Here is a 23,258-nt window from a genome sequence, read left to right on the forward strand (position 1 = left end):
CCCCTTACTGTCCTCAGCCCCTGACATCACCTTACTGTCCTCAGCCCCCTGCACATCCCCTTACTGTCCTCAGCCCCTGACATCACCTTACTGTCCTCAGCCCCTGACATCACCTTACTGTCCTCAGCCCCTGCACATCCCTTACTGTCCTCATTCCCTGCACATCCCCTTACTGTCCTGCCCCTGCACATTACCTTACTGTCCTCAGCCCCTCCTCATACTGTCCCCCCTGCACATCCCCTTACTGTCCTCAGCCCCTGCACAGCCCCTACTGTCCTCATCCCCATCACCTTACTGTCCTCAGCCCCTGCACATCCCCTTACTGTCCTCAGCCCCTGCACATCCCCTTACTGTCCTCAGCCCCCAGCACATCCCCTCTTACTGTCCCAGCCCCTGACATCCCCTTACTGTCCTCAGCCCCTGCACATCCCCTTACTGTCCTCAGCCCCTGACATCCCTTACTGTCCTCAGCCCCTGCACATCCCCTTACTGTCCTCAGCCCCCTGCACATCCCCTTACTGTCCTCAGCCCCTGACATCACCTTACTGTCCTCAGCCCCTGCATCACCCCCTCAGCCCCTACTGTCCTCAGCCCCTGACATCACCGTACTGTCCTCAGCCCCCTGCACATCCCCTTACTGTCTTCAGGCCCCTGCACATCCACATCCCCTCACTGTCCTCAGCCCCTGCACATCCCCTTACTGTCCTCAGTCCCCTGCACATCCCCTTACTGTCCTCAGCCCTCTGCACATTACCTTACTGTCCTCAGCCCCTGACATCACCTTACTGTCCTTAGCCCCTGACATCACCTTACTGTCCTTAGCCCCTGCACACCCCCTTACTGTCCTCAGCCCCTGCACATCCCCTTACTGTCCTCAGCCCCTGCACATCCCCTTACTGTCCTCAGCCCCCTGCACATTACCTTACTGTCCTCAGCCCCTGACATCACCTTACTGTCCTCAGCCCCTGACATCACCTTACTGTCCTCAGCCCCTGCACATCCCCTTACTGTCCTCAGCCCAACTGCACATCACCTTACTGTCCTCAGCCCCTGACATCCCCTTACTGTCCTCAGACCCTGCACATCCCCTTACTGTCCTCAGCCCCCTGCACATCACCTTACTGTCCTCAGCCCCTGACATCCCCTTACTGTCCTCAACCGCTGACATCCCCTTACTGTCCTCAGCCCCTGACATCACCTTACTGTCCTCAGCCCCTGACATCACCTTACTGTCCTCAGCCCCTGCATATCCCCTTACTGTCCTCAGCCCCCTGCACATCCCCTTACTGTCTTCAGGCCCCTGCACATCCCCTTACTGTCCTCAGTCCCCTGCACATCCCCTTACTGTCCTCAGCCCCTGACATCACCTTACTGTCCTCAGCCCCTGACATCACCTTACTGTCCTCAGCCCCTGCACATCCACTTACTGTCCTCAGCCCAACTGCACATCACCTTACTGTCCTCAGCCCCTGACATCCCCTTACTGTCCTCAGACCCTGCACATCCCCTTACTGTCCTCAGCCCCCTGCACATCACCTTACTGTCCTCAGCCCCTGACATCCCCTTACTGTCCTCAACCGCTGACATCCCCTTACTGTCCTCAGCCCCTGCATATCCCCTTACTGTCCTCAGCCCCCTGCACATCCCCTTACTGTCTTCAGGCCCCTGCACATCCCCTTACTGTCCTCAGTCCCCTGCACATCCCCTTACTGTCCTCAGCCCTCTGCACATTACCTTACTGTCCTCAGCCCCCTGCACATCCCCTTACTGTCCTCAGCCCCTGACATCACCTTACTGTCCTCAGCCCCTGACATCACCTTACTGTCCTCAGCCCCTGCACATCCCCTTACTGTCCTCAGCCCCTGCATCCCCTTACTGTCCTCAGCCCCCTGCACATCCCCTTACTGTCCTCAGCCCCTGCACATCCCCATACTGTCCTCAGCCCCTGTCCTCAGCCCCACACCCCCTTACTGTCCTCAGCCCCTGACATCACCTTACTGTCCTCAGCCCCTGCACATCCCCTTACTGTCCTCAGCCCCTGCACATCCCCTTACTGTCCTCAGCCCCTGCACATCCCCTTACTGTCCTCAGCCCCTGCACATCCCCTTACTGTCCTCAGCCCCTGACATCACCTTACTGTCCTCAGCCCCTGCACATCCCCTTACTGTCCTCAGCCCCCTGCACATCCCCTTACTGTCCTCAGCCCCTGACATCACCTTACTGTCCTCAGCCCCCTGCACATCCCCTTACTGTCCTCAGCCCCTGACATCACCTTACTATCCTCAGCCCCTGCACATCCCCTTACTGTCCTCAGCCCTGACATCACCGTACTGTCCTCAGCCCCCTGCACATCCCCTTACTGTCTTCAGGCCCCTGCACATCCCTTACTGTCCTCAGTCCCCTGCACATCCCTTACTGTCCTCAGCCCCCTGCACATCCCCTTACTGTCCTCAGCCCTGCACATCCCCTTACTGTCCTCAGCCCCCTGCACATCCCCTTACTGTCCTCAGCCCCTGACATCACCTTACTGTCCTCAGCCCCTGCACATCCCCTTACTGTCCTCAGCCCCCTGCACATCCCCTTACTGTCCTCAGCCCCTGACATCACCTTACTGTCCTCAGCCCCTGCACATCCCCTTACTGTCCTCAGCCCCTGACATCACCTTACTGTCCTCAGCCCCCTGCACATCCCCTTACTGTCCTCAGCCCCTGACATCACCGTACTGTCCTCAGCCCCCTGCACATCCCCTTACTGTCTTCAGGCCCCTGCACATCCCCTTACTGTCCTCAGTCCCCTGCACATCCCCTTACTGTCCTCAGCCCTCTGCACATTACCTTACTGTCCTCAGCCCCTGACATCACCTTACTGTCCTTAGCCCCTGACATCACCTTACTGTCCTTAGCCCCTGCACACCCCTTACTGTCCTCAGCCCCTGCACATCCCCTTACTGTCCTCAGCCCCTGCACATCCCCTTACTGTCCTCAGCCCCCTGCACATCCCCTTACTGTCCTCAGACCCTGCACATCCCCTTACTGTCCTCAGCCCCCTGAACATCCCCTTACTGTCCTCAGCCCCTGACATCACCTTACTGTCCTCAGCCCTTGACATCACCTTACTGTCCTCAGCCCCCTGCACATCCCTTACTGTCCTCAGCCCCTGACATCACCTTACTGTCCTCAGCCCCTGCACATCCCCTTACTGTCCTCAGCCCCTGCACATCCCCTTACTGTCCTCAGCCCCTGCACATCCCCTTACTGTCCTCAGCCCCTGCACATCCCCTTACTGTCCTCAGCCCCTGCACATCCCCTTACTGTCCTCAGCCCCTGACATCACCTTACTGTCCTCAGCCCCTGACATCACCTTACTGTCCTCAGCCCCTGCACATCCCCTTACTGTCCTCAGCCCCTACACATCCCCTTACTGTCCTCAGCCACCTGCACATTACCTTACTGTCCCCAGCCCCCTGCACATCCCCTGACAGCTAGAATTATAACCCTGGTTCATCACTGCCCACCTGTCCAATAAGTCCAATAACCACAATCTTTACTTGCCACACACCCTGGTACTCAATGACTTTATTGATGTGTAATCTTCATAAGGGGAGACATATTGAGCATGTAAGGTGGTTCTGAAGATATCTTCTCATATTATCTACATGAGGGTTGTAGGGCTAGGACCTGACAGCGCTAATTGTAATGGTACATGTTTCAGAGCACACAGGATATTGTGTGCTTGGCTGGACCAGCAAGCCCCAGCTGTGGTATGTAGGGGATGGATGTCAGCTCAGGGCATTGGAATTAATTAAGTAAAATATTATCGAGCGCATATCACAACGCTGATACCTTAGATCGCTTCATTTGTATCCTGTAGGCGCTTGGAGACAGCTTAGCCAAAACAGCTAATAGTAACAACAAAATAACTGTAGCATAACACAATGGATGACCTGCTCTATCTGAGAAAGAAAAAAACAAAAACTGGATAGAAACAAATGCTAGGGCGCTGCCTCAAAGTACTGTTTAAAGTTCAGTAGATATCAGCTGTTTGTGTATCAGTGACTTGAGCAGTTCCTGGGCCAAGATTCTGGACCAAGATGTCACAGTGGGTTAGTGATAGTGACAGGCAGTAAGGGAAGGCCTTGAGGTTCTGTTCTCTCTCCTCAAGGTTATCTTCATATCCTCCTCTCAGAGCCTCCATTAAGATCTACTGCCTGCCCGCTCCAGTACCAACGCAGCGCATCGCGCTCTCTGAAAACACATAATAGATCATTTTATATTGTGAATGTCTTCTGATAGTACTCTGAAAAGCTCAAATATGTGGTGTTCATTTTTCTTTCTGTCGATTCAAGTGTCAAAAGGCATTAAATACACATGCCAGGCCAGCCCAGAGTCATATCCTGAAGCCATCCACATCTCAGGGTCAGAGTGCGGAAACAAAAGACCACCACCCAGCGAGACATGCATGCGTGTTCACTCCAATGAATCTAATTTCATGCCATTTTCACTTTTCCACCGCCATCCGATTACCCCTGAATCAGGGTTCACCCTGGAGTCCTCGGACGTAGCTAGAGGAGAGACAACTGAACCAGGCTCCTGAGGGTTGCCAGTTAGCACTGGATTAACAGTGTCAAGTGGAAAGAGGGTTTTTGATCTTTCTCAGGAGGCTGCCCCCTGTGAATTGTATCCAGGCCTTCAGAAGTGCTCATATCATTCCATACTTAAGTCCCTATAATACCCCTAAAGTCATTATTATTTTCCTGACTTTCAGTTATAGTATATATATATTTGTTTTAGCAGTTACTGGTTAAGTTTGCTGGTCGCTTGACTCACCGCACTGTGATTTCCAAGCCACCAAATGCAGCTGTTTTCACATGTGGACACATGAATATGGTGGTTAAAAAGTGACAAAGTGTCCCTTTAAATGCAGGTATCAGGTATTGTCTACTGGCTCATACATCATTGAGGTCCATCAGAAGGGTTTTTGAAAAGGAAATGCATCCTTAGCAGAGGTGAAAAGCACTCGTTAAAAATCAATCTGGAATAAATTCAACCATCTGACCTAAATGACTCAGACGTCAACCCAATCATCTCGCAGCCACATGACATGTCAGAAACGATCTACCAATCAAATTATGACAGTAAAATAACTTGTCTGCTCGTATTAAAGTGACGGGGAAACCTGTTCCTTTTGTTTAAAGCCATTTAGTCAGCGAGTCGTTGTGACAGATTAAAAGGTTGTTTTGGATGCTGTACCATTGGACTGACTTTGCTCTCTCTTCGTTCTGGTGAAGCAGGAATGTTGACATTGGTTATTATGAAAGACCTGCTAATTCCTCCTTTAACTCAAGCTACCTATTCTAATCCAAGACATTAATAATACCTCAAGCACTTCATTTGACCACACAACCTCTATAGACATTGACATTGTGATTGGCTATTTAAATAAGACACACCTCTGATTTGTTAAGTAGGAGAGCCAAGCACAAATACAGGCTAAGATATTAGGCATTTTTAGCTCCCCTTGCATCCATCCATCCAGGAGATGATGGACCACCTCTCTTTCCAAGGCAACGGGTCCCAACGAGGATTTCACATTGCCCCTGATGCAATTAATAATCCACACAGCAGTTAATGTGAGCTATGCTGATACTCCCACCATAGTTTGTGTTCAGACATCACAGCTTAGTATTTGCTGATTGTATATTGAAGCCATGGCCAGTTAACAATAAATCACTGGATTCACCAGCCAGAGAGAAAAGCAGTTTAGACAACGGCCCAATGACAACGTCCCAATGACAACGGCCCAATGGTAATTGACAGATGAGTTGAGATCCTTCCACCACATTAGCTCTGGAACACTGAGACAGAGCTGGGAATGATGGTTGTGTGTGTGTGTGTGTTCGTTCGTGCGTGCGTGCGTGCTGTGTATGGATGTCCTAAACTAAAGATGTGTGTGTGTCGCTAAACTAAAGATGCTGTGGCTGAGTGTTTAGTGAGTGTGATTGAGAAGTAGTACTCAATTAATGTAGAACATGTTAACTCTGAATGAATTCACAGTTCATTAAGACAAATCAGGCAACACAAAATGAAATTCTATTTGATCATTTCTAACTCACATACTCATCATAGCTGTTTTATTTGATGAACTTCTCTACATAAAGATTATTTTCCAATTACCTAGTGTTAGGATGGCTTTAATAATGCTATCAGAGTTCACTGAATCCTCTGTCCTTTCAGCGTGACAAGTAACCTAGCAACTACCAACACATTAGAAGCTCTTCATCCTCTTCGTGAAGGGTAGAAAGAGCATTACCCCGGCTCACACTACACACTACGCCATCCCCTTCACAAAGGAGAAACTGGAGGACCCATCGATCCTGCCGTATAAATATCTGGCTAGCATCCACCGTCATTCATTACCCTGATGGACTCCCCTGTTGCCAAACCGGGGAGAGAAAAAAAAAAACTAACTTCTGGCAGGGACTAGAAGTAGTACTGGGAAACACTAGACCACATCTCAAATGTCCTCTGGGCACGGTCACAAATCACGGTGGAACATGAATAATAGTTTGACTTGCGTTAGCAATCAGCTTTGAGAGACGGCTTCTAACAGCAATGTGGCCTATCCATTAGATATATATTCCGTCTATTCAATATCACTGAGACTGAGGCTGACCAGTAATACCAGGAACTGGGCCAGGTTCAGAGGAACCACAGGGATGTTACTGCAGAGTGGATTGGGCCTGGGTTGACATGAATTCATATCCTTGTCTGTCTATCTCACTGACAGTTTGTCAGTAGATGCCCAGGTATCGTTTCACCGTTCCCGGTGTTGGGCTTGTATAAGACTAACTGAGTGTGTCGTCCAATAGTCATTGTCATGGTAAATCACATGGGCTTGTCTGTAATGGTCACGGAAGATAAAGATTTAGGAGGATGGGTGTTCCAACACTGCTCATAACAGTCATAACAGTATCTGGAATGAAACATTTAATTTGTTCTCTAAACTGTTTTTTGTTGTTTATTGTGTTTTAGTCAAAACAAATTCAGCACATCTTCCACTTGACTTAAACACGTCTTAAAAGGAAATATCATAAAGGAAAAACATTTACTTTTATATTATTATAAGTGAGAATTATTTTTACAAATATATTTGAAATGAAATCCCAAATAATCTTGACACACAACTTGATGGTGTCATCTTTCCACTTGAAGTTATACCTGTATACTTTCAACTTCAGTTTTCAGAACTAGGCACCTCAAGAGACTCGTTCGACTACATCAAACAGCAAGGTAAAAAACAATAGTGTCACCGACATTTCCCCCAAACCACAAACAGAATAATTCAGAGGGAGAGAGAGAAGAGAGAGAGGGGGTGCCATCCACAAACTGAAAGATAATGACACTTGGTGGAAGGCAGCGATCTCAAAGCAGTTTAAAGCTGCATGCTATGGCAGAGTTCAGCAGTTGAAACTGTCAATGAAGTTAAGGTTTTAATCTAGCTGAGCCCCAGCCTCCTCATCTCTTACAGAGAGAAAGAATGTCCTGTGAGTTCCAGCCTGCGTCCCAAATGGCACCTTAATCCATATATAGTGCACTCCCTTTTTTTACCAGAGCCATATGAGCCCTGTTCAAAAGTAGTGCATTAAATTGGGAACAGGTTGTAATGTGGGATGCAATCCCATTGAGTTCCAGTTCTCTCCTGGATAATAACAGCGATATTCAAGGCCTGCCTCCAAAAATGAAATCTCATCATAATTTCTCAGGTGAGGAGAGGACAGAGGAGTGTCATGTGTTTTGGACGTGTGGTGAGGGATTGCGATGCCCACTTCCCCCTCACTCTCCCTCCTCTCATCCATCTCCATAGCCCAGCACTCATGAGTATTCATGTTGCAGAGCCAATCCACTGCTGGGAGGAATAAGATCACATCACATCCCCCCGATAAAGGCAACAGAGCCACGCCTCACAGAGGGACAGCAGATATACCACAGAGAGACAGTAAATATATACCACAGAAGGACAGCAGAAATACCACAGAGGGACATCAAATATACCACAGAGGGACAGCAGATATACCACGGAAGGACAGCAGATATACCACAGAGGGACAGCAGATATACCACAGAGGGACAGCAGATATACCACAGAAGGACAGCAGATATACCACAGAAGGACAGCAGATATACCACAGAGGGACAGCAGATATACCACAGAAGGACAGCAGATATACCACAGAGGGACAGAAAATACACCACAGAGGGACAGAAAATATACCACAGAGGGACAGCAGATATACCACAGAGGGACAGCAGATATACCACAGAGGGACAGCAGATATACCACAGAGGGACAGTAGATTTACCACAGAGGGGCAGTAGATATACCACAGAGGGACAGTATATATACCACAGAGGGACAGTAGATATACCACAGAGGGACAGCAGATATACCACAGAGGGACAGCAGATATACCACAGAGGGACAGTAGATTTACCACAGAGGGGCAGTAGATATACCACAGAGGGACAGTATATATACCACAGAGGGACAGCAGATATACCACAGAGGGACAGTAGATATACCACAGAGGGACAGTAGATATACCACATAGGGACAGAAAATATACCACATATACCACAGAGGGACAGCAGATATACCACAGAGGGACAGTAGATTTACCACAGAGGGGCAGTAGATATACCACAGAGGGACAGTATATATACCACAGAGGGACAGCAGATATACCACAGAGGGACAGTAGATATACCACAGAGGGATAGTAGATATACCACAGAGGGGCAGTAGATATACCACAGAGGGACAGAAAATATACCACATATACCACAGAGGGACAGTAGATATACCACATAGGGACAGAAAATATACCACATATACCACAGAGGGACAGCAGATATACCACATAGGGACAAACAATATACCACATATACCACAGAGGGACAGTAGATATACCACAGAGGGACAGAAGATATACCACATAGGGACAGTAGATATACCACATAGGGACAGAAAATATACCACATATACCACAGAGGGACAGCAGATATACCACATAGGGACAAACAATATACCACATATACCACAGAGGGACAGTAGATATACCACAGAGGGACAGCAGATATACCACAGAGGGACAGTAGATTTACCACAGAGGGGCAGTAGATATACCACAGAGGGACAGTATATATACCACAGAGGGACAGCAGATATACCACAGAGGGACAGTAGATATACCACAGAGGGATAGTAGATATACCACAGAGGGGCAGTAGATATACCACAGAGGGACAGTAGATATACCACATAGGGACAGAAAATATACCACATATACCACAGAGGGACAGCAGATATACCACATAGGGACAAACAATATACCACATATACCACAGAGGGACAGTAGATATACCACAGAGGGACAGAAGATATACCACATAGGGTCAGTAAATATATCACAAAGGGACAGCAGCTATATCACAGAGGGACCGTAGATATACCACAGAGGGATAGCAGATATACCACAGAGGGAAAGTAGATATACCACAGAGGGATAGCAGATATACCACAGAGGGACAGTAGATATACCACAGAGGGACAGAAAATATACCACAGAGGGACAGCAGATATACCACAGAGGGACAGCAGATATACCACAGAAGGACAGCAGATATACCACAGAGGAACAGCAGATATACCACAGAGGGACAGTAGATTTACCACAGAGGGGCAGTAGATATACCACAGAGGGACAGTAGATTTACCACAGAGGGGCAGTAGATATACCACAGAGGGACAGTAGATATACCACAGAGGGACAGCAGCTATATCACAGAGGGACAGTAGATATACCACAGAGGGATAGCAGATATACCACAGAGGGACAGAAAATATACCACAGAGAGACAGCAGATATACCACATAGGGACAGAAAATATACCACATATACCACAGGGGGACAGTAGATATACCACATAGGGACAGCAGATATACCACATAGGGACAGAAAATATACCACATATACCACAGGGGGACAGTAGATATACCACAGAGGGACAGAAGATATACCACATAGGGACAGTAAATATATCACAGAGTGACAGCAGGTATACCACAGAGGGACAGTAGATATACCACATATACCACAGAAGGAGAGCAGATATACCACGGAGGGACAGCATATATACCACAGAGGGACAGAAAATATACCACATATACCACAGAGGGACAGTAGATATACCACATATACCACAGAAGGAGAGCAGATATACCACAGAGGGACAGCATATATACCACAGAGGGACAATAGATATACCAAAGAGGGATAGCAGATATACCACAGAGGGACAGTAGATATACCACAGAGGGATAGCAGATATACCACAGAGGGACAGTAGATATACCACAGAGGGATAGCAGATATACCACAGAAGGACAGCAGATATACCACAGAGGAACAGCAGATATACCACAGAGGGACAGTAGATTTACCACAGAGGGGCAGTAGATATACCACAGAGGGACAGTAGATTTACCACAGAGGGGCAGTAGATATACCACAGAGGGACAATAGATATACCACAGAGGGATAGCAGATATACCACAGAGGGACAATAGATATACCACAGAGGGACAGTAGATATGCCACAGAAGGACAGTAGATATACCACAGAGGGATAGCAGATATACATGACTGGCAGCTGCTCTCTGTGTGTGAAGCTGTGCGTCACAGAACACAAATAGACCCTAATGAAATGTATTCAATCAAAACCTGGAACCAGATAAAAAATTGGAAAGGAGACAGTGGCAGCAAAGTGAAAACAAACCTACACGGAATAGGAATACAAACATGATTCTCGCAGCAAGAAAATAGACCTACTGTATATGATTTATATGCCTAAAAACCTGGTTATTGGTTAAGGAACCAAACAAAGTCCCATATATGCTGACTCCAGATCATTAAAACATATTAACCCACAGAAACTCATTTTGGAAATCAAAAGCACATGACGGTACACTACATCAAAAAAGCCAAAGTTATTAATACACAGGATTTTTGGGGGAAAGGAATCAGCCCTCTTCGCCCATTATATATTCTTGGCATCCATTCTAAGTGTAGCTCAAAGGTGGAAATAAGTGATCACGATGGCTATTTCTTTCTTTATGAGAGCTCATTACATCCCTGTGTTGTGAGTTATAGGCCCATGTTATATCCATATCTCTAATGGCTTTAAAACTGATCTTTAGCACCTCATCAGCTGCACAAACTGGCAAACACCTCAAAGGATATAAGACTTAGTGACAAGTACTTGTGAGAGACTTTTATGAACTCATTTCTGGCGATTAAAGCAATATGATTTTACATTGTCAGAGTGTGTCAGTGTGTTACCCATAGAGGCAACCTCAGTCAACATCGTTGTTGGAGGATGATACTGTAGCAATGTGTGGATAACTTCACTTGTCATTCTGCATAGTCATTATCCAGTTACACATCATTAAGGAAGTGTGTAGTCTGTAGGATCTCAGACCGCCAAAGGTCGATGGCCACATTATTGTATTTATCACCTACTTGATTATAATAGACACAAGACCAAAAGTAGAACTACACTGAATTGACATGTGCTCAAGAACTACAGTTCAGGCAGTTCCGTTTCAGTGTGTGGTATTACTCTCTCCTTAATACCGTCCTTAAGGCCTTCATGATACTATACAGTACCTAATTCACATACAGTGTGTACTGTAGGGCCTACTGTAAACCTATGTCTGGATGCCTTGCAATAGACATACACCGTGGACTGACTTGACTTAAACACTTTTGCTCCAAGGGGAGCATAGGTCATCCATAAACTTCCTCCAGCAGGCTCGGTGTTGTGTGGTTTGAATAGTAAGGGTTACTCTCTATGCTCCTTCCATATTCCTCATACAGTGCCTTCGGGAAGTATTCAGACCACTTTACTTTTTCCACATTTTGTAACGTTGCATCCTTATTCTAACATTTATTCTTCCCCTCATCAATCTACACATATAATGATAAAGCAAAAATAGGTTTCGATAAATGTTTGCAAATGTTTTACAAATAAAAACTGCAATATCACATTTACATACAGTTGAAGTCAGAAGTTTACATACACTTAGGTTGGAGTCATTAAAACTCGTTTTTCAACAACTCCACAAATTTCTTGTTAACAAACTATAGTTTTGGCAAGTTGGTTAGGACATCTACTTTCTACATGACACAAGTCATTTTTCCAACAATTGTTTACAGAAAGATAATTTCACTCACCGTATTACAATTCCAGTAGGTCAGAAGTTTACATACACAGAAGTTGACTGTGCCTTTAAACAGCTTGGAAAATTCCAGAAAATTATGTCATAGCTTTAGAAGCCTCTGATAGGTTAATTCATATAATTTGAGTCAATTGGAGGTGTACCTGTGGATGTATTTCAGGGCCTTCCTTCAAACTCAGTGCCTCTTTGCTTGACATCATGGGAAAATCAAAAGAAATCAGCCAAGACCTCAGAAAAAAAATTGTAGACCTCCACAAATCTGGTTCATCATTGGGAGCAATTTCCAAACGCCTGAAGGTACCACCTTCTTCTGTACAAACAATAGTACACAAGTATAAACACCATGGGACAGATGCATCCATCATACCGCTCAGGAAGGAGACGCATTCTGTCTCCTAGAGATGAACGTACGTTGGTGCGAAAAGTGCAAATCAATCCCAGAACAACAGCAAAGGACCTTGTGAAGATGCTGGAGGAAACAGTTACAGAAGTATCTATATCCACAGTAAAACAAGTCCTATATCGACATAGCCTGAAAGGCCGCTTAGCAAGGAAGAAGCCACTGCTCCAAAACCACCATAAAAAAGACAGACTATGGTTTGCAACTGCACATGAGGACAAATATCATACTTTTTGGAGAAATGTCCTCTGGTCTGATGAAACAAAAATAGAACTGTTTGGCCATAATGACCATCTTTATATTTTGAGGAAAAGGGGGAGGCTTGCAAGCCGAAGAACACTATCCCAACCGTGAAGCACGGGGGTGGCAGCATCATGTTGTGGGGGTGCTTTGCTGCAGGAGGGACTGGTGCACTTCACAAAATAGATGGCATCATGAGGGGAAGGAAAATTATGTGGATATATTGAAGCAACATCTCAAGACATCAGTCAGGAAGTTCAAGCTTGGTCGCAAATGGGTCTTCCAAATGGACAATGACCCCAATCATGCTTACAAAGTTATGGCTTAAGGACAACAAAGTCAAGTTGGAGTGGCCATCACAAAGCCCTGACCTCAATCCTATAGAAAATATGTGGGCAGAACTGAAAAAGTGTGTGCGAGCAAGGAGACCTACAAACCTGACTCAGTTACACCAGCTCTGTCAGGAGGAATGGGCCAAAATTCACCAACTTATTGTGGGAAGCTTGTGGAAGGCTACCTGAAACGTTTGACCAAGGTTAAACAGTTTAAAGGCAATGCTACCAAATACTAATTGAGTGTATGTAAACTTCTGACCCACTGGGAATGTGATGAAATAAATAAAAGCTGAAATAAATAAAACCTGAAATAAATCATTCTCTCTACTATTATTCTGACATTTCACATTCTTAAAATAAAGTGGTGATCCTAACTGACCTAAGACGAGGTATTTTTACTCAGCTTAAATGTCAGGAATTGTGAAAAACTGAGTTTAAATGTATTTGGCTAAGGTGTATGTAAACTTCCGACTTCAACTGTAAGTATTCAGCCCCTTTACTCAGTACTTTGTTGAACCACCTTTGGCAGCGATTACAGCCTTGAGTGTTCCTGGGTATGACGCTACAAGCTTGGCACACCTGTATTTGGGGAGTTTCTCCCATTCTTCTCTGCAGATCCTCTTAAACTCTGTCAGGTTGGATGGGGAGTAATGCTGCACAGCTATTTTCAGGTCTCTCCAGAGATGTTTGATCAGATTCAAGTCCTGGCTCTTACTGGGCCACTCGAGTACATTCAGAGACTTGTCCCAATGCCACACCTGCCTTTTCTTTGCTGTGTGCTTAGGGTTGTTGTCCTGTTGGAAGGTAAACCATCGCCCCAGTCTGAGGTACTGAGTGCTCTGGAGCAGATTTTCATCAAGGATTTCTCTATTCTTTGCTCCGTTCATCTTTACCTCAATCCTGACTACTCTCCCATTCTCTGCCGCTGAAAAACATCCCCACAGCATGATGCTGCCACCACCATGCTTCACTGTAGGGATGGTGCCAGGTTACCTCCAGGCGTGATTCTTGGCATTCAGGCCAAAGAGTTCAATCTTGGTTTCATCAGACCAGAGAATCTTGTTTCTCTCGGTCTGAGTCTTAATGTGCCATTTGACAAACTCTAAGCAGGCTGTCATGTGCCTTTTACTGAGGAGTGGCTTCCACCTGGCCAATCTACCATAAAGGCCTGATTGGTAGAGTGCTGTAGAGATGGGTGTCCTTCTAGAAGTTTATCCCATCTCCATAGAGGAAATCTAGAGCTCTGTTAGAATGAGTATTGGGTTCTTGGTCACCTCCCAGACTAAGGCCCTTCTCCCCCGTTTGCATAGTTTGGCCAGGCAACCAGCTCTAAGAGGAGTCTTGGTGGTTCCAAACTTCTTCCATTTTAGAATGATGGAGGCCACTGTGTTCTGGGGGACCTTCAATGCTGCAGACATTTTTTGGTACCCTTCCCCAGATCTGTGCCTCGACACAATCCTGTCTCTGAACTCTACGGACAATTGCTTCGACCTCATGGCTTGGTTTTTGCTCTGACATGCACTGTCAACTGTGCGACCTTATATAGACAGGTGTGTACCTTTCCAAATTATGTCCAATCAATTGAATTTACCACAGGTGGACTCCAATCAAGTTGTAGAAACAAGGAAACAGGGTGCACCTGAGCTCAATTTCGAGTCTCATAGCAAAGGGCCTGAATATTTATGTAAATGAGGTATTTATGTTTTTTATGTTTAATACATTTGCTAAGATTTAAAAAAAAATGTTTTTGCGTCGTCATTATTGGGTATTTATTGTGTGTAGATTGCTGAGGATTTTAGAATAAGGCTGCAATGTAACAAAATGTGGTAAAAGTCAAGGGGTCTGAATACTTTCTGAAGGCACTTTATATTCCCCATTTGAACAACAGATTTTGTTCCGTACTGGTGGAAATGGTCCTGCTGTAATCATTATGAGATACAAGGAAATGTCTCTGAGAGCACATCCTGAACCTTTAATAGGGCCTGCTAGGAGTGTTCTGTCTTCCCTCACCGCAGGTTTATGGAAAACATTTCCATACTCAGAGAAACTTAGGACGGTTCTATCAATGATGGAGACAAATAAGACAGTTGTATCAATGATGGAGACAAATAAGACAGTTGTATCAATGATGGAGACAAATAAGACAGTTGTATCAATGATGGAGACAAATAAGACAGTTGTATCAATGATGGAGACAAATAAGACAGTTGTATAAATGATAGACACAAATAAGACAGGTGTATAAATGAGGGAGACAAATAAGACAGTTGTATCAATGATGGAGACAAATAAGACAGTTGTATAAATGATAGACACAAATAAGACAGGTGTATAAATGAGGGAGACAAATAAGACGGTTGTATCAATGATGGAGACAAATAAGATGGTTGTATCAATGATGGAGACAAATAAGACGATTGTATAAATGATGGAGACAAATAAGACAGTTGTATAAATGATAGACAGAAATAAGACAGGTGTATAAATGATGGAGCCAAATAAGACATGTGTATAAATGATAGACAGAAATAAGACGGTTGTATAAATGATGGAGACAAATAAGACGGTTGTAAAAATGATGGAGACAAATAAGACAGTTGTATAAATGACTTTCCCACATAAGTCTAACTAACCTACTCTTAGGAAAAAAGGTTACAAAGGGTCTCTGCAGTTGTCCCCATAGTTTAGCCCTTTTTGGTTCCAGTTAGAACTCTTTTTGGTTCCAGGTAGAATTATTTTGGTGCCATAAGCTACCTATCCAACAACAACAAAATAGCAAAAACAGTGATAATTTCCCAGGGCCCCTCTTCATAATGACTCATCCATCCTCAACAATATCAATTTATCAAGCATTACTGATCCACCCCATCCAGCTGTCTGATAATGAAGGGCGAGAGGGAGGAAGGAAGGGAGGGGAATGAGGGAGGGAGGGCGGGACGGACAGAGGGATGGAGATAGGGAGGGAGGGATGAGAGGGAGGGAGGGACAGAGGGAGGGATGGTGAGAGGGAAGGAGAGGGAGGGACAGAGGGACGGAGAGGAGAGGGACGGAGGGGAGAGGGAGGGATGGAGGGGGGAGACAGAGGGTTCGAGAGAGGGACAGAGGGAGGGATGGACGGAGGGAGGAATAGTTACCAGCAGGTGTATACACTACATGACCAAAAGTACATGGACACCTGCTTGTGGAACATCTCATTTCAAAATCATGGCCATTAATATGCAGTTTGTCCCCCTTTTCTGCTATAACAACCTACACTATTATGGGAAGGCTTTCCACTAGATGTTGGAACATTACTACCAGGACTTGCTTCCATTCAGCCAAAAGAGCATTAGTGAGGTCGGGCACTGATGTTGGGCGATTAGGCCTGCCTCGCAGTTGGCGTTCCAATTCATCCCAAAGGTGTTAGACGGGATTGAGGTCAGGGCTCTGTGCAGACCAGTCAAGAACTTCCACACCGACCTCGACAAACCATTTCTGTATGGACCTCGCTTTGTGCATGGGGGCATTGTCATGCTGAAACAGGAAAGGGACATGCCCAAACTTTTGGAAGCCCAGAATTGTCTAGAATGTCATTGTATGCTGTAGCATTAAGATTTCCCTTTACTGGAACTCAGGAGCCTAGACCGAACAACGAAAAACAGGCCCAGACCATTATTTCTCCTCAACCAAACTTTACAGTTGGCACTATGCATTCCGGCAGGTAGCGTTCTCCTGGCATCCGTCAAACCCAGATTCGTCCGTCGGACTGCCAGATGGTGAAGCGTGAGTCCAATGGCGGTGAGCTTTACACCACTCCAGCCGACGCTTGGCATTGCGCATGGTGATCTTAGGCTTGTGTGAGGCTGCTCTGCCATGGAAGCTCAGTTCATGAAGGTCCCAAGGAACAGTTCTTGTGCTGATGTTGCTTCCAGAGGCAGTTAGGAACTCGGTATTTCTACATGCTACGGGATTCAACACTCTGCAATTCCCCTTCTGTTAGCTTGTGTGGCCTACCACTTCGCGGCTGAGCCGTTGTTGCTTCTAGACATTTCCACTTCACAATAACAGCACTTACAGTTGACTGGGGCAGCTCTAGCAGGGCAGAAATTGAACGAACTGACTTGTTGAAAGTCACTGACCTCTTCAGTACGGCCATTCTACGGCCATTCTACTGCCTATATTTCTGGAGATTGCAAGGCTGTGTCAGCAACGGGTGTGGCTGAAATAGCCGAATCCACTAATTTGAAGAGGTGTCCACACAACACTTCTACATGTCCAAAACAATACTATATGTCCAACAACACTTCTACATGTCCAAAACAATACTATATGTCCAACAACACTACATGTCCAAAACTATACTATATGTCCAACAACACTACATGTCCAAAACTATACTATATGTCCAACAACACTACATGTCCAAAACTATACTATATGTCCAACAACACTACATGTCCAAAACAATACTATATGTCCAACAACACTTCTACATGTCCAAAACAATACTATATGTCCAACAACACTACATGTCCAAAACTATACTATATGTCCAACAACACTTCTACATGTCCAAAACAATACTATATGTCCAACAACACTACATGTCCAAAACTATACTATATGTCCAACAACACTACATGTCCAAAACAATACTATATGTCCAACAACACTTCTACATGTCCAAAACTATACTATATGTCCAACAACACTACATGTCCAAAACTATACTATATGTCCAACAACACTACATGTCCAAAACTATACTATATGTCCAACAACACTACATGTCCAAAACAATACTATATGTCCAACAAATCTACATGTCCAAAACTATACTATATGTCCAACAACACTACATGTCCAAAACAATACTATATGTCCAACAACACTACATGTCCAAAACTATACTATATGTCCAACAACACTACATGACCAAAACTATACTATATGTCCAACAACACTACGTGTCCAAAACTATACTATATGTCCAACAACACTACATGTCCAAAACAATACTATATGTCCAACAACACTACATGTTCAAAACTATACGATATGTCCAACAACACTACATGTCCAAAACAATACTATATGTCCAACAACACTACATGTCCAAAACAATACTATATGTCCAACAACACTACATGTCCAAAACAATACTATATGTCCAACAACACTACATGTCCAAAACAATACTATATGTCCAACAACACTACATGTCCAAAACTATATTATATGTCCAACAAACCTACATGTCCAAAACTATACTATATGTCCAACAACACTACATGACCAAAACTATACTATATGTCCAACAACACTACATGTTCAAAACTATACTATATGTCCAACAACACTACATGTCCAAAACTATACTACATGTCCAAAACTATACTATATGTCCAACAACACTACATGTCCAAAAGTATCTCTGATCACCCACCTAAAATACAGTACTGTTCACCCACCTAAAATACAGTACTGATTACCCATCTAAAATACAATACTGATTACCCATTTACAATACAGTACTGATCACCCACTTAAAATACAGTACTGATTACCCACCTAAATTACAGTACTGACTGCCCATCTAAAATACAGTTCTGATCACCCATCTAAATTACTGTACTGATTACCCATCTAAAATACAGTACTGATTACCCACCTAAATTACAGTACTGACTGCCCATCTAAAATACAGTTCTGATCACCCATCTAAATTACTGTACTGATTACCCATCTAAAATACAGTACTGATTACCCATCTAAAATACAATACTGACTACCCATCTAAAATACAGTTCTGATCACCCATCTAAATTACTGTACTGATTACCCATCTAAAATACAGTACTGATCCCCCATCTAAATTACATTACTGATTACCCACCTAAATGACAGTACTGAATACCCACTTAAATGACAGTACTGAATACCCACCTAAATGACAGTACTGATTACCCACCTAAATTACAGTACTGATTACCCTCCTCTCTCTGCTCTCTCTCTCTCTCTTTGTCCCTTATATCTACACCCCTCTTGCCTCCATCACTTCCTTTCCATCCCCTTACCTCACTTTATCCCACCCACCATTCTGTCTTCCTCTCCCCCTTCCACTTCTCACCCACAGCTCTGTCATCTAGCCACTCCCCTGTCTCTCCAGTGGGGCCTGACAGCCCATTCCTCATCAATTCCCTGTTTTGGCAAAACCCAACTCTCCCCCTAATGGTTCTGCTGCTCTGAACGCTTCCAGATGTTTGTTTATTTGTTGTGCCTCGACTGTAAAACAGTTTACTCTTAGTTTGGATGCTTTCCCAGGGATGGGATGTGTATGTGTGTGTGGGTGTGTGCGTGTGTTTGCGAGCGTGCACATATGTGTGTTTATTGAGCATTGTAGAGCCACAAATCGCCCCCATGTGTAAAAAAGCGAACTGCGAGGCAAACGTGAGAAGTCCCATGGGTGTCATTAGTGTGTGTGTGTGTGTGTGTCTGCGTATGTTAGAGGGTTTGAAGGCTTTGAAGGCTTGCTTTCCTCCAGGGTTTTAATAGCAGTTGTGCACCATATAAAATACATACATACTAAGCATCTGGAAGCAGTCCCAGAATGAGAGCATTAAGCTAGGCCTTATGGCATTTCTCTTTGTTTATTCTCTGTCTACTTAGCCGTTCATACACTGGGATCCCTTTCATTTAGGCCTGTCACTGTTGAAGAATGGACCACATCAAACAGTCTGGTCCATTAAAGAGACGTGGCTGATGCCCAAGACATATATAAATATGTAGAGAATCAGAACTTTTAACGGGAAAAAAAAAGGTTTATTTCAACTATAGAGTCCTGTACATAAATAGCTCCATCAGAAGTAGTTGTTGTTGTTGTTGTTGTCGTACATGTTTTACGCCTACAGATAACGACATCTAATAAACTGGGGATCCATCTCTGAGAACATTCTATTGTCAGATAATGACATGTTGTTGTTAAACTATTAAGCACGTCTGATTATAATTCTATACTACCTATAGTAAGTCATTATGAAGTAATGCTCCATTTAAACTCTTTAGGTATGTATTATTACATACTTAATAATAATTATTTGTCTATTAGGTATGTTGTGAGGACAAACTTCAGTCCGAGACTTCTCATTGGGAGATCAAATCCACAATGTTATGTACTCTGCTGGTGAGACACATTTTGACACAGTGCTCTGCTCCAAACATGAGGTGTCATCGAGAAGAGTTGCTTTAAATCTGGGACTGCCAGCCTGTCAGAGAGCTTAAACCAGAGCTGACAGTAGAGGAGGTCCCTAAGACCTCTACTAGGGACTCTGCTCCTCAGGACTCTCTCCTAAACTAGTCACTCTACTCCACTCTGTGTCATCCTGGCCTGCTCCAAGACACCACAGTCTCCCTCTCTCTTTACTCCCTCTCCTAGCCTCTTGTTTTTAGTCAGTAGCGTGCTTCTTCTCTCCTCCCTCTATTGTCTCCCAGGCTCACTCTTTCTATTCTCTCTCTCTCTCTGTGTGTATCTCTCTCTGTGTCTCTCTCTCTGTCTCTCTCTCGCTGTGTCTCTCTCTCTGTGTCCCTGCTCTCCACCTGGGCACTGACCTGCAACCGCTGGCTCCTCACTGGAGCTCTAGACTGCAGTAATTACTAGTGGCAGCTGGGCTCTGGGGCCCCTATACCATCAGTAGAGAGAGAGAGAGAGAGATATAAAGAGTGAGTGAGTGAGTGAGTGGGTGAGTGAGTGAGTGAGTGAGTGAGTGAGTGAGTGAGTGAGTGAGTGAGTGAGTGAGTGAGTGAGTGAGTGTGTGTGTGTGGGTGGGGAGAGCATCTCTGTAGCGACATGGGGCTGTCAGACCTGCTAGCTACATCCCACCGACCAGGGCCATGTAGGTGCTAACACAGACACACATCCTTGGACCACAATTCATTGTCGTGCTGTAAGGAGTGAGGTGGAGTGAGGTGGACTGAGGCGGGGGACCTATAGAGGAGATGAGGGTTAAAGATGAGAGTTGTGTTATCGGAGGCTGCAGAGCGTCATAGACATAACAAATGGTGACTTTCGACCCACCACGGCCCAGACCTAGGAGGGAGGGAGAAATATCTCACATGTCAGATCCTCTCACCTTTTAATGGACTGTTCCCTGTCCTGCCTGACGTTCACAAAGCATAGTTTCTCCCTGGCTGTGTCCCAAATGGCACCCTAGTCCCTATGGGCCCTGGTCAACAGTAGTGCACTATAAAAGGAATAGGGGGCCATTTGGGACTTTCTCTGTCCCTCTCCCTACATCACAAGGAAATCTGCTGGTCAGTCACTGTGTAATTGATCTGTCCTTGGCACTGGGTGGGAGGAGGAGTGTGTGTGTGTGCATGGGTGAGTAAGTGTGTCTGTGCGCACGTGCGTGTGCATGTGTTTCTATGTGTGTGTGTGTGTGTGTGGGTGAGTAAGTGTGTCGGTGCGCATGTGTTTCTATGTGTGTGCATGGGTGAGTAAGTGTGTCTGTGCGCACATGCGTGTGCATGTGTTTCTATGTGTGTGTGTGTGTGTGTGTGTGTGTGTGTGTGTGTGTGTGTGTGTGGGTGAGTAAGTGTGTCTGTGCGCATGTGCGTGTGCATGTGTTTCTATGTGTGTGTGTGTGTGTGTGTGTGTGTGTGTGTGTGTGTGTGTGTGTGTGTGTGTGTGTGTGAGGTGCTCACTGTTGACCTCTTGAGCTGGCCCTCTATGGAGTTGGGCGCATCACAGCGGCAGTGTTTAGAATGGCAGAGATAAAGAGCTACTACCCTGCTGTGAGGTCTGGTACCACATGGCCTCAGGGTTGCTCACACAACATCTCTACAGACACCAACAACCCTGGCCACTGCAGCTACACGTTGAAGGATCTTCATTTCACCAGTATCTCACAGCAGGAAAATAATCTTGCAGCAACAGGAAATGTGAATCATTATGTGGATTATAATAAATGTGTCATTTTTCTAGGGTTTGAAAAAAAACTGTTAGGGAAAATCTATTAAAAATTTTAGAGGAAACTACTGACTTCGGAAGCCTTTTTAAATCTTGAATACACTACAAGTTTTCACTTCCTACAACAACAGGGTGATCAAATGAAGATCCTACACCTGTAGCTAACACAGCGGTGGTGAACAGATAGCAGCACCAGCACATTTCAAATAGAATGGAATATAGTTTCTGTGTCTGTTCCTATGCACTGATATGTTTATTATGATCATTTACTGTAAGAAAGATGCATAAAAAATGTATGTTTCTGATATTAACGCTATTGTATAGCAAATGCTTCCCATCAATATAATAATAAACATATTTTCTGCTAAAACAGGGGCATCTTTAGAAATGCAGTACATGTTAATCCCTTCCACACATTAGATTGGAATAAGACATAATCAATGACTAGCATCAACAGATCAAAGAGGGTTGACATACACACTCATACACATACATCAAATCAATAGTTTCAACCTAGATTATACACTTCAGCATTCATCAACAACTCAAAGAGATGACAAAAGGCATACTATGATCTAATAGAAATCTAAAGTCCACTATTCTCTCACTCCGGTTAATCAATAAGAAGAAAAACATGCATATTCGTTTTCATTATCAAAGGGCTTTCCCTTTAATGAACATCATTAAGATGAAGTCTATTAATATACACTGTACTGAAGTTGTTCATTCTCTATCTCATTCTATGATCAGTGTCTGGAGTAGAGGGGTCATCACATAGGGAGGAGAGATCTCTCTGGACTAGAGAGGGGTCATCACATAGGGAAGAGAGATCTCTAAGGAGTAGAGAGAGATCATCACATAGGGAGGAGAGATCTCTCTGGAGTAGAGAGAGGTCATCACATAGGGAAGAGAGATCTCTAAGGAGTAGAGAGAGATCATCACATAGGGAGGAGAGATCTCTCTGGAGTAGAGAGAGGTCAACACATAGGGAGGAGAGATCTCTCTGGAGTAGAGAGAGGTCAACACATAGGGAGGAGAGATC

At 44.9% G+C, this 23,258-nt stretch overlaps 1 protein-coding gene across 2 annotated transcripts in view; it reads right to left on the reverse strand.

Moving 5' to 3' along the window:
• The window catches only part of LOC115134967 (leucine-rich melanocyte differentiation-associated protein-like), a 477,253-nt gene that overhangs the window by 30,998 nt on the left and 422,997 nt on the right, over positions 1-23,258 (reverse strand). The window contains exon 7 of one of the 2 annotated variants that reach the window (XM_029669102.2): positions 3,541-4,244. The exons of the other annotated variant lie outside the window; for it this stretch is intronic. Coding sequence (XP_029524962.1) covers positions 4,201-4,244 — 44 coding nt within the window. The 3' untranslated portion in view covers positions 3,541-4,200. Of the gene's footprint in view, positions 1-3,540; positions 4,245-23,258 lie in introns of those variants that run through there. 2 annotated transcript variants of the gene reach the window in all.

Source organism: Oncorhynchus nerka, linkage group LG10 (assembly GCF_034236695.1).
Source record: "Oncorhynchus nerka isolate Pitt River linkage group LG10, Oner_Uvic_2.0, whole genome shotgun sequence".
Lineage (NCBI taxonomy): Eukaryota > Metazoa > Chordata > Actinopteri > Salmoniformes > Salmonidae > Oncorhynchus > Oncorhynchus nerka.